Source organism: Octodon degus, unplaced genomic scaffold (assembly GCF_000260255.1).
Source record: "Octodon degus isolate 3935 unplaced genomic scaffold, OctDeg1.0 scaffold00109, whole genome shotgun sequence".
Taxonomy (NCBI): Eukaryota; Metazoa; Chordata; class Mammalia; order Rodentia; family Octodontidae; genus Octodon; species Octodon degus.
In genome coordinates, this window is record NW_004524685.1 from 3,386,014 (window position 1) to 3,399,465 (window position 13,452).

The 13,452-nt window shown below is 37.1% G+C and overlaps 1 protein-coding gene across 2 annotated transcripts in view; it reads left to right on the forward strand.

Moving 5' to 3' along the window:
• Odf2l (outer dense fiber of sperm tails 2 like) overlaps positions 1–13,452 on the forward strand; it is a 55,475-nt gene that overhangs the window by 40,841 nt on the left and 1,182 nt on the right. For both annotated transcript variants that reach the window (XM_004639283.2, XM_023699070.1), the window contains exons 11-15: positions 1,583–1,693; positions 3,190–3,294; positions 6,809–6,894; positions 6,977–7,139; positions 11,431–11,556. In XM_004639283.2, coding sequence (XP_004639340.1) covers positions 1,583–1,693; positions 3,190–3,294; positions 6,809–6,894; positions 6,977–7,139; positions 11,431–11,556 — 591 coding nt within the window. The remainder of the gene's footprint in view (positions 1–1,582; positions 1,694–3,189; positions 3,295–6,808; positions 6,895–6,976; positions 7,140–11,430; positions 11,557–13,452) is intronic.

Below are 13,452 nucleotides of genomic sequence, written 5' to 3' on the forward strand. Positions count from 1 at the left end.
TGGTCTTTTTCTGAAAAATATGTATATTGGTACCTGTTGGGATTCTCACAGTTCTATGCATCTTAAGAGCAGAAGGACTAACCTACTGTGATCTGAACTGTCTTTTCAAGGATTTTTCCTTAGGAGCCAAGGGCAGGCATTCTTATAATGTCTATTGTAAGAGATTTATGCTCCCTAAATTCATGCTTGCATTCTCATCATACATTCCACAGCCCAAGCAGTTGTCCCTTGCTAGGACTCAAGAGATTGATACAAACAGTGACAGTCTTGTTACTCCTAGTACTTGTGTGTAATGAAGTCCTGTGTCTTTGACCACATTCATAGAATGCTGTAGCACTGTGTCTTCTGTTAGGCTAAATGGTAGACCCGTGAGGGGCAAAATCTCAGACTTTTAAAAGTCTTGATTTTTAAAGAAAATTATGCTCAGTATTTTGTTGTTGTTGTTATTCTAAAATAAAATACAATTTTGCCTGGTTCTTCAAAATTGTTAATTTTTTAAATTTATTTTTGTTTTTAATTCATTAATATTGGGTTGAAGCAGGTATAGTTAATCTATTTTTTCTAACAATCAGTTTTTGTACTCATTTATTTACTGACCTCTTTTTTCTCTGTTGACTTAAACGTCCAACCACTAGCTAAGTGTGGTATTGCATGTCTGTAATCCCAACACTTTGGGAGCCTGAGGCAAGAGTATAGGGAGTTTGAGCCCAGCCTGGGTAGCTTAGCAATGTAGAGAGACTTTGTCTTGACATTAGATAGATAGATAGGACTGAATGTATAGCCTGGTACAAGAATCTTGCATTTAATTCCCAGTGCCACATACAAACAAAAAAATCTAATTTTTATTATATACAATGTTATCTCAATTTACAAAAGCTTTGTTTGCAAAGAACTTGGATTACAAATGGGAGTATTTGGCAAAGTTTTGTTTTTGTTTGTGAACCTGTATCTGGTGCTAAATGGGACCCTCGCCATCTTTTTGCATGAACATGAATGTGGCCATCTTTTCCAGAACTGTGAAATGAATTTAGTTGACGAACTGCGGTATCACTGTACTAAGTGTAATTTTTGTACATCCTTTTTCTTCTCTACTACCTTTATATCCATGTTATCATCTTAGTATTTATTCTCTGTACTTTTTAAGATCTGGTAAGCACTGATATTTTCTGGCTAGTAGTCTATTCAAAGTTACATTTTTCTTTTCTATTCTTCCATGAATATACACGCAGGTCTTTATACTTTGGGTTGAAATTGTAAAATGTTGCATTGTTTTGAAATAATTGATAGGACAACCATTGTGATTCTTCCTACTTAGGAACATAGGCTGTTTTGCTAGTTCTTTTTGGTCAGTGAATTTAAAAGTTTTTAAAAATGTTTTTCCTCTGTAAATCATATTGAATTTGTTCATAAGTGTTAATCTCTAACTTTTCAAAAAGTTTAAAATTTTGATGGTAAGTGTATGTGATAAAAATAATTGTTTTATTACTTTTGTTGATCAATGAGTTCTATTTTTATAATTCTGTAAGACTGGAGTATAATGTATTCTAGTGACTTAGAAAATCTATTACATATTTCTTTGTAGACCACACTTACTGCTTTGAAGGAAGAAGTTGTTTCTGCTGAACATGAACTGTCAGAACTGCAAGAAGTAGAAAAACGACAGAAAGGCCTTATTGAAATATATAAAACTCAGGTGACCACTGCGTGTATTTTAGTGTTTGTTAAAATTCATAGATAATTTAAGGCATTGTATTTGTGTGTGACCCAAATAAACAGAACTGGAAAAGGTTGACTATCATTTTGTGATGTAATATATCCCAAGCATACATTTGTTTTGTTTGTTGTTTTCTGCAGTTCTGTGGATCAAACCCAGGGCCTTGTGCATGCTAGAGAAGTGCTCTACCATTGGTCTACATCTCTAGCCCCCCAAACCTATCCTAAGATCCCAAATACCTTTATCAAAAGGTAATTCTGTCACTTCCCAACTGAAACCTTCCTGTGTATAAATTGGAACTTCCTAACTAAATTTCATGCTAATTACATATATATAATGTGAAATCTTAATGTAGAATCTTATTAATATAAGTTATACTTTTTGTTACCGTTATGCTTAATTGTATTGAGTTAGAACAATGACTCTCTTCTAGGGTCATTAAATACCAGTATATCCCCTTCCCCAATAAAGAAAGTAATAGTTCAGATTTCTTCATGTGAAAGACCCACAAAGGAAACATGACAGCATATAAAATAGAGCATATATTCACAGCAATTTATAGAAAAGCTACATGTTTTAGAAATTTAATGTTCAAGAAAAGCTTACGGAAAAAAAAAAGGCTTATACAGATACATGATGAGAAACAAACTGGTCATGAAAGATCTTGATTTCATTGGAAGAGAATCTTGAATTAAAGAATAATGATGGGGTGGGGGATGTAGCTCAGTAGTATAGCTATCCGTAGCATGCACAAGGTCCTGGGATTCAGTCCTCAGACTGCCAAAAATCAAAAAGGATTACTAAACTAAGGGTAAAAGCTTAAGTTGGGGCACAGTCTAGGCAAATAAGAAAGGGCTCTATGTGAATAGATTGATAGGAAAATGGAGTTGAGACATCCAATTAGACTAGACCAGGTGGGAAGTAAGAATAGGAAGCCTTGGAAGCCTTTGGACCTGATATCCACAGGCTCAACTGACTGTGGAGGTGTAAGCCGGCTGCATGAATCTATAGCTGGTTCCCCTATTCTAGCATCTAGGACTTATCTGAAGTACTGAGATGGTTTTGGAGATTTTGAAATGGCAGGAACAATTACCAGAATGAAAGTTGTTCTGGGTCAGAGACTGATTTCTTGAAGTACTGTTCGCATGTAAATGAGGATGTATAGTCCAGAGCTTAAGAATCCAGAATTATCGAGGGCAGAAAACTGGCAACTGTAAAAGGACTGTGCATGAGAGTAGAGCACTGAGTGATTCAGTATTTAAAGAAGGAATAACTTCAGATAAGCATGATGTTATTGGTAGGGAAATCAGGATTAAAGTCAAAATGTAATTTTTATATTTTTTTTCTTTTTTCATTTAGTTTTTTTAATTTTAGTTATTTTTGTTTTTAAGTTTTAAGTTTTTTTGTTTTAGTTTTTTATCATGTCCTTATGATAAAATAATACATGGTACTCTAATAATATATTTTATTTTCAGGTGCAAAAGTTGCAAGAAGCAGCTGAAATGGTGAAAAGCAAATATGAAAAATTGCTACATGAAAATAACCTAATAACAGAAAACAAAAATAAAAGATTAGAGATGGTAAGTTAAAAATATCAAGATCATTTTTTAATTTTATGAATATTATAAAATTCTTTCACTTCAGTTATCTTTTTTCTATTTCATACCTAGTAATGACCCATTTGAAATTTCTGTAGGAGTTGTTCTTTTTTCCCCCCTTGGAGAGAGTAATGTTTCTTCCAGGCTTGAAATGTTGTTTGTATGGATACTTTTTCATTTTTTTTCTTTTTTAATATTTGAGAAATGGCATAAATGTTTGATTTTTGATGAACAGATTGAAGCTAAAAAATGATTATAATTGAGCTTTATTAGCCATAAACAAACCAAACTCACCTTTTTTTCTGATTATAAATCTTTGGTGTGTAAAAGATTACAAAGTAAATATTCTGCTACAAGCATTTTTGAAGAAAAATGATACCTTAAGAAAAAGCCATCATTTCCTTTCATTCACCCTGTTGCAACAGAATGAAAGTGAGGCCAATACTGGCGAATGACCATGTTTTTGTGATCCTTAAGTTTTTAATGAAACCACATCCCTTTTTGGAATGTCGTGTTTTGGTAAGGAAGCAGTAAAAGTTGTCAGGAGCTGACCCCTGGCTAGGGGGGTCATGGGATGTTAGCGGTCCACTCGGACTGCAAGTAGTAAGGTCCTTATGGCGGGGATGCTCCCATCTTTGGGGTTGAAAAGTCAGGGTGAGGCCTCACTGGGAAGACAGCGTCAGAGCAGGCGCACTGCCAGAGGCAGAGAGGCGCCCGGGGACCGCACAGCCAATCACCTCCAGAGCATCATTTTCCCCCATGTTTAGCTTAGCAGAGCAGAGAAGACACCATTTCATGTCTTCCGGCCTCTTTTCTCATGAGCCATTTCAGTGCACCATTCGTTCCTCTTCTCCTGGGCAGCACCAGAAGAATCCCACTTGAAAAACCTGCTCCAGAGGCAGAAAGGGCAGAGCCTATGTTTTCCAGTCATTGTGAGATCACGAGTTTTACTTACCGGCCTACGAACAGAAAAATTATTTTTAAATGAAATTCTATTTTTCCCTGGTCGTTGTTTAAGTCTTCCGGTTTTCTCACGGGCTGTTAAATACAGAGACACGCTCTGTCCTGGTTTTATATTTTATGATGAAGATTGGCAGAAACTGTAGGTGTTCCCTGTCTCAGGGAAAGATTCTTCCCCCTTGTTTTTTCCTGCTTATGAACGCAATAACCATCACATCTAACTTTTTTTAAAAAACTAGCCATACAAACATTTCTTGAGTTTGGTTCACATTATAAAAGTGCCACAGTGAGGAACTGCAGCAGGCAGGGGGATTAATGTGGATAAAATCAGAAAGATTTGTTCATGATAAAAGTGGTGAGATGCCGTCCAGTGAGAACTGATGATATCAGCTGTCTTGACACAGCGTATAGCAGACCCCACCAATCTGGGCCAACACGCTTGGCCTAGACTAGAGCTGCTCTGATGTCTCCCAATATCTGAGTTACAAGATTAAGTGACAAAAGGTGACAGTTATGTTAGACCTGAGGACAGACAGTGGAGAACAGGTATACCAACTCCATTAGTAGTAACATCTGTGCTTGCATGTGATAAAACTTCTAAAAGTTTGCTTTCTTAAGTAGGTTTAGTACTCCTGCCCCATGCTGTAAGCTGAAATTACCGTATTTATTTGCTAAACAAGCTTTTGAAAACTAACTAAAGACCCATCCACTTTTAGTTACTTATTCTAATGTAGCAAAATCTAAATTAACATTCATTAATATTTATGTGGTTAAATATTGTTTATCACCGTCAGACCTAAAATACTTGTTAAGTAATGAGCGTGTAGAGTATTTAAGGTAGTAAGAATCTGCATGCTGAATGTGTGATTGTGCACTTGTTTCCCCTAACGCCACAACTCAGATGAGAGGCCAGATGGAGTCTCATCTGCAAGAGGTAGAGCGAGTCCGAGATTCCTTGACATCGGCCCAACGGAGGCTTCGGGAGTGTCAGGAGAACTTGCGGCACCACCAGGCGAAGTGCGCAGAGCAGGCGCACACCATTAGGGAGCTGCAGGGCCAGGTGTCCAGCAGTCACTCCGTTCTGCAAGATGTGTTGGAGGAAGGCCTGGAATGACTTCACCGGCTGAGGGCACTCACGTCAGGGGTTGCTTTTTCTTTCTTTCCATCTGCATCAGTGGATGTAACATTTCCATGCAGATAGCGTAATAATGTTCTGCAAGCTACTCTTGTAGTATTCGATGGTGACAAACTAGACATTAAAATGGTTTTTAGCTTATTCTTGAAAATCTGTATTTAGGTACTGGAGGGTTGGTGATAGCATGAGAAAAGGAGCAGAGCTGGGATTACCTGTGGTTTTGGATGTCAGGATAGGTGAATTAGTGTAACTTTATACCCATCAGAATGTATTTTAAGTAGAATTGTGCATCAAGTCTATTGGGATTATTTTCAAACCATTTGTTCAATTTTATTTTTAACTCATCAGAAGAGGGTTCAGGGGCCGATGAGATAGCTCAGTGGTCTAAATTGCCTGCTTAGGCAAGCTTAGGCAACTGCTTGGGGACCACAGTTCAATCCCCAGCACCACATGCTGTGCCAGCCCCACGCCCAGGGCAGGATGAGCTGGCCTTAAAAAAAAAGAAGAGGGTTCAGGTGTGTCCTGTTAATCGTCACACAGCTTTGTGCTACTTCACTGCCTAGAACATAGGGAGCACTTAATGAATACTTTCAAATTAATTTTTTTTCCCAAAGAAGTATGTCCAAGGATGGTAGCAAGTATGTCTTCTTCACTTGCAAGCCAGTTCTAGGAAGAATTCATTTCTCTTTTTTCCAAATATAATCTACATCTTTATTTTAAAGTATATCTTGTTTTTAAAAAACATGCAGGCAACCTTTTGGTTAATTTAACTTGCTTAAATTAAATTAGAGAAGAGATTTTTCTAGGAAAATATCAAATTAAATACATTTACCTAAATTACTATTTGAATCTAAAAAATTTATTATTATTATTATTATTAAGCTTCTTTAGCTCTTTGCATCTCTTTTGAAGCAATAGGAAGAATATTCTCTCTTGGCATGGGCAAGTGTATCTTTCATAAATTTACTTTATTTTGCTTCTTAAAAGAATATGATTTTTACTTACATTTTATAATGTCAGTCAGTAATTTTAAATGAAACAAAACTCTAGAAACCCTATTTAATAATAGATTAATAGTTTTAAATATTCCATATTTTAACTTAAAAAAATAGCCTTTTTCAATAAAGAATTTCTCAGAGTATTTTAATTGTCATTACTCAGAAAAAAATTTTGATCATCCAAAAAGTTTTGGATGATTTTCCAATGTAGATAATATAGTTTTGAAAAACTTAACCGATAATTTAAGAAATTATATTTTAACGATGTTACATTTCTTGGTATCTTTCTGTGTAGAAATAATACTTATATAACCTTGTTCCTTGTGGTTGTTCTAAAGATAAAATATGTAGGTATCTTTGGAGTTGATTATAAAGAAAATAACAGGAAAAAATTTTCTTTTAGATTGGTGGAAATCATAATCTTCTGACAAAGCTTTCTCTTGAGGAGGAAAATTATCTCATTCAGTTGAAGTGTGAAAGCCTTAAACAGTAAGTATTAAATTGATGAAAATTGGTGCTACATTTTTTCTCTACACACCATAACTTCAAAATATATATTTTCTGCATAAAGAAAATTAGAACAGATGGATGCAGAGAATAAAGAACTTGAGCAGAAGCTGGCAAACCAGGAAGAGTGTCTTCAGCACAGCAATCTGAAGCTTAAAGAGAAATCTGCAGAATATTCAGCGCTGGCCCGGCAACTGGAAGCCGCTTTAGAAGAAGGCAGACAAAAGGTATAGAGGCCCTTCATTTAGAAACCTTTTGACCAGTTTGCCAGAGTCGTATTTTTAAGCAGCTAGTGTTTCATATTGTCAAACCTATGGTTACTGTTTTTATCCTGATGACAGGGTAAAGCAAACAGCTCCATTTTTGTGCTTCACCTACTTTTTCTTTAGAGTAAAATAGATATGTCAGTGGGCCAGATTTATTCCACCAAATAAATGATGAAGTGGCACAGTGAAGGCAGAAATGGAAAATGCTGGGAAGATGGAACCTCCTCATTGACCTCCCCCACCTTTTTTGTGACCAGCTCAGCCCACCCTGGGGGCAGGGCTGGCACAGCATGTGGTGTCAGGGATCGAACTGCAGTTCCTGCACTTTACCTAAGCTTGCCTAAGTAGGAGTTTTAAACCGCTGAGCTATCTCTCCAGGCCCTGACCCCGCCCCCCCCCCTTTTTTTTGAAAAAAAGTAGAATGTGCATGTAAGTACAGATTTTGGATTTGATCAGAATTTACTAAACTGCAAAGCTCAAGTTCTTTCTGACAATTTTGTTGCACAAATAAATACATGCAAGAATTAAATTCCAGTTTAACCCATGAGGTTAGTTTTGAGCCCAACTCAATGCCTCCTTGCGTGTCAGGCCTTCCAGCACTGTTTGAAAGGCCAGGATAAAAAGTCCTCAATTTTGCACCACTTCCTGTGCAATAAGAAGGAATGTGGGAAGAAGCAAATGTCATCCACGTGTAGAGGGACAACCAAGAGTGTTTCTTCCAAGGCGCATCTTAGTAGTTATCTAAGATGGAGGTGAAGGAAAGTGACTCAGCGAGACCTCCGTGGGGGCGTAACTGATCTGACAGTTCGCAACTCTACTCAGGAAAGGTTGTAAAGTGGGCTTTGGAGTCCAGCAAGAACTGGATTTGAATTCTGGCTCTGACACGTGGTATACTGCCCCAGGGCAGATTATTCCTGTGAACTTTGTAAGTTTTTTCATTTGAGTAAGTGGATGATAAGTTTTCTCACTGGACAAATGACACTAAAAACCATCATCTGTACTGATGCCTCAGATGTCATCTCCATCCAGACTCATGCTCTACTACATGCATGTCCACTTAAAGAGGTATCTCAGACTTAAGATTCTAAAACCAACTCCTGGAGTTTTCTTTCTAAGCCCTCTTCTGTGGGCTTTAATGAAATTATTACTGTTAATTTTATGAAAAGTAAAGTCTGATATCCGTGAGAAGTGACTCTTACATCACAAGTGTCACATATATATTTTGATTTTTTTAGACTTCGGGCAACTAATGTATGTAGACATTTAGAGATACACCATTAAATAAAAGTTCAATAAGTGTATTTCCAATGTTAGAAATGGAGTATAGACTTTTTGGCCCCACCAATTTTGAGGAGAAAAATAAGAGGTGAATTTTACCTGAAGTTGAGCTTGCGTGGAGGTTTTTTTTTTTTTAAATTCTCATAAATTTATTACAGAATATTGTTATAATTATTCTACTTAATTGATTTTCTTTTTTAATTTTATTCATTTTAGTGAGAAAAAAATAACAATTGAAACAGTTTCAAAACAGATTAGTAGGACAGTTACAATAATTAATACATTGCATGTTGTTATCTTCATAGTAGTTGTTCAGAGGACAAGATGCAGACATGATATCTTGTCTAAACAATATTAGTTCAAACCTTTGTTCTCATTGAACTAATAGAAGGTAGCTGTATATATATTGTAACTATTTTTTTGAGATATATATATATATATATATATATATATATATATATATATATCTCAAGATGATTAAAGCAATAGCCCTAAGAGTCTCTATCAGGTTTTTGAAAATAGCAGTTAATGGGTAGAATTCTCACCCTGACTAACTATATGCTGCTGATATCTGTGAACTAAGCAATTAAACTGAGGATAGAAATGTGTAATACTAAAACCATGCTTGAAATACCTGTCATTTTGGTCTTCTAAATGCATACTACTTCTAATGTCATATCAATTATTGCTATACTCTCTTTACAGTAAATGTTTGTTAAAAAAAAAGGTAATAAAAGAAAACTAGAGACAAGAAAAAAATGTCACAGGACTGTCCTGCTACAATGCTGTATATGGTTTGATTTCTAAATTTGTGTAAAAATGTGTAATTGCTTTTTTTTACATTATATAGGGATTTAAAGTTTAGAATATCAATGGTTGTTGGAAAATAGCAGTTCCATGTTATGTCTAAGGCATTTGATATTCAGACAGGTAGTGATGTTAAGCTCAACTGCCTCTGTTACAGGGTAATAATATCATTAAATATCTCTTCTGGATGTTTAACAACTAAAGTTTACAGACCAAAAATTAGAGAAAAAGAAGGGCTACAAGGATAGCCAATATTTTGGCCCTAGCTCTTCAAGGTCAGTGAGGACTCAGGACATAAGAGAAGCTGTGCTGTGACATCTTGTAACTCAATGGTGTCCTAAATTTTCTGATCAAGGAGATTATGGGGTCACAAAGGAAGGTGGTTGACGATATATTGTGTGCCTAAGGAAAGTCACTTAGAGAGAAAACATTCTCTCAGGCTTTCACAGAGAGCAAATTGGTCAAGTAAGGGCCATGACTCATCCAGATGGCTAACACTGACAAAAGATCTACAAGGTGCTGTACATGGTTCCAGGCTAAATCCTGAGGGGATTTTACTGACCTTGTCAGATTCAAAAGTTATATTTTTACTTATATAGGTCTTGCTTTAACTTGGTCTTAACCATTCAGCAGAAAAGTATAACCACAAGGTATTAAAAAGTAAAGCCATATTAATATGCTGAGCTGTAAAATGCTCAAGTCAGCAACTTCTGCTGATAACCCACTACTATTATGGACTATTGAACTCTATTGGTTATTTTGCTGAATTCAAGTACCTATAATACTTGAACTAGCATCAAGTATGAAAGGTCCTTTAAAGATTTCTCCAGATACAGCTTCTCTAACAACAACGGAGCACTCATCTCTGACAAAATAAAACAAAAAAGGGGGATATGAATAAAGGACCATTTCGTAGTGGACTTTGAAATTAAAAGAACACTCAGGTTCCTTCCCCAAAGAACCCAAAGGTGGCAGAGCCAGGGCTCCTGTGCTTTCTCTCCCACTGCAGCAGAGCATGGGCCTCTCACCACTCCCTCTCTGCTGTGCACACTGGGGTGGCATCCTGGGTGTGGATGACTTCCTGGGATCCCTTTTCCCAACAACTTAGGTCCTGCTGGCATACATCACTCGCAGTCACCTTTGACAAACTACGCAGAAGAAATCTTTATAAATCACCTTAGGAGGGCCGGCCAGATAGCTCAGCGGACTAAAGCACCTGCTTAGGCAGGTACAGCAGCTGGGTTCAATCCCGAGCGTTCTGTGCTGGTCCCGCCCCCAGGGCGTACTGAGACAGCAATTGAGGCTGGGCGTGGTGATGCACTTCTGTAATCCCAGCACTTAGGAGGCTGAAAACAGGAGGATCACTACCAGTCTGATCTGTGCAGTGAGACCCTACAGACCATGTACTAAATACATTAATAATAATAATAATAATAATAATAATAATAATAAATCACCTTAGAATACTTAGAACTGAGTCCAAAGAAGGCACAGTCGTCTTTCCCACTAGTTCCTGTTCCTGGGTTAGTCACAGCCTCTGCTAGCGTCCTTGTGGCCCTAACCCAGCTTTCTCACAGGTAGGCTCCCATGTGCTCTGATCCTTGTAGACTGCAACTGAATGAGACTTTCTGTTAAAATAAAGAGACGAATATGAAAATTCAAATTTAGGCCACTTGGGAAATGAATGAGTAAAAAGCCAATCTGAGTGTGTGTGTGTGTGTGTGTGTGTGTGTGTGTGTGTGTGTGTAGTATGTGCATCATGCTATCTATCCAAATGTATAGTCAGTATTCAACAGCAAATTTTAGTGTTCTACTACCACTCTAGACACCATGATAAATATAAGTAGCATTGAACAAGGCAGTTTGTTACAGTGTATTCCAATATATGTTGGGGGAAAACCCTAACTCGCAAAGCAGTGAAGGTGTGTATACCTCTGTCATCTTCAGCTAATTTTTTGGATATTTACACTATAAAGACAAATGTACATATTTACACTATTTGTGCTTCTTTGAGGTAGAATAGTTTCAAATATTTCCATTGTGAAACATCTGTTTAATATTTATTTGGGACAAAAAGTACAGTGTGAATATGCCAAGGCTTTAAGCTGTATGCCAAGGCTTTAAGAACGCACATTTAATTATTTTACTCTCTTAATAAAAATTACAGGTTTCTGAAGAAATAGAGAAAATGTCATCTAGAGAGAGGGCTCTACAAGTTAAAATATCAGACCTGGAAACTGAGCTTAGAAAGAGGAATGAAGAACAAAACCAACTTGTTTGCAAAATGAACTCTGTAAGTATTAGTATAGTTTAATATATAATCCTAACAGCGAGTAACATTTAACCTTCACGCCTTGTAGTTTAGTTGAAGTACAAACTGAGGAGAATCAAGCCTATTGGTTTTACCACCAGAATAGAGAATATGAGACATAAAAGTGTAAATGTCAGGATCCTGCTGAAGAATTTATTATCCCACTTTCCTGTGGCACATATTACGCTCCTCCAGATCTCCTCAGCCGCTTCCCTGCCTGACAAATATAACTTTTGCATGACAGTTGCTGAGTGAAAATTATGACTGTAAGCTACTTATTTTCTTCATGGTCTGAATTTTTCAGCTTTTAAAGATAAACATAATTTTGACTATTAGTTAGGTTTTTATATCTATCTTGAATAATGAATATATATCTTTGATATAATTTGGTGGTAAGTAAATATTCAGTATTGTTAAATCTGCATGCGAGATGAATGCTTTGATCCTCTCAGCCATGAAATGAGAATGACAAATTGGCTGTATTTAATTAGCCTTCTGATGTTTTTTTCCTGAATATTCATGAAATAGTTGGCCTAAGATACTCTGGAAGCTAGCATTAGTGGTGATTAAATTACTTAATAGCTATGTACTTGTAATGACATAGAGAATAATGATACTTTATTTTCCAGCTAGAGACTCCATGAAAACTCTTTTTCATTCCCAAGTTTCTAAGCTGAAAACCCAAAAGGCTCAAATGTTAAATGATTTTGGCATACACCGTTTAATTTTACTGTCATCAGAAATTTCATGAGTACTAGCCAGGTTGCGGTGGTGCATGCCTGAAATCCCAGCGTTCTGGGAGACTGAGACAGGAGAATCGCATTTCTGGCGCATCCCAGGCAACTTGGTAACTCAGTGAGACTCTTTCTCAACAGTTGAAGGATCAAGGAAGAGCTGAGGATACAGCTCAGTGCAGAAGCCCCAGCCCTGGAGAGGGAGCAGGGAGCTAGCTAGCTGGCTATCTAACTAGGTATAATATATATAGTAACTAAATAAGAAAGCATTTATTGCATAGCGTAGGTCTTCTCTTTAGTTCTAAACTTTTAAAGCACACTGTCAGAGTTTCTGATACTGTCTGACATTAAGCTTGATTATTTTGATAACTTGTACATCAGTAAAATTCTAGAATTCTAAGTATAGACTTTAAAATATCTGAGAAATGAGTTTGTGTTCCATGCCTTTCAGTGGACAGTTCAGTGTACACTTAAGTACTGTATTTGCTGTACATGCCTTAGCACCAGCTGAGCTGTAAGAACTCAAAGAGGCTGTCTGATAATTGACTTTGATCCTGATGTTTTCCTCGGTGCTCTGCTCCCCTGACCGAGTACTGTACTGAACAGGTGCGCAGACTCATGGGTAACCTTATCAGATTATCAGATTAAGCCAGGGCAACCTTCCTGAAACCCTGAATGTTTTTGAAGCTTTATGTTTTGTCCCAAGAATCTGTTCGCATTTTACATTCTTCCCAACTTTCTGTTGCTATCTCTCCAGATGGTTAAGACTAATGCTCCGTAGGGATCCGCTGTATTCGTTCTGCGTCCTTGCGAGGCAGCTCTGGCTCATTGGCTCATCCCGCCCGCTTCTGGGGAGGGGCGAGGGTTGTCCTCAGTTTCATAAAGTAACAGCTATTGTTGAGCACGTGCTGTGAGGGACAGAAAGGATCTGGCTCCTCAAGAGGATGGAAGCTAGATGGTATTTGCATATCCTTTCTCTAAAGCATTTCGCTGACCTGATCTACTTAGAGATTTATTTGCAACTGATGTTAAAGTATGGGGTTTTTTAGATTTTTTTTGGTACTGGGAATTGAGCTCAGTACTTTGTGCTTGCCAGTCAGCTGCGGTGCTGCTGAGCTATATCTCCGGCCCAAAGTATGGGTTT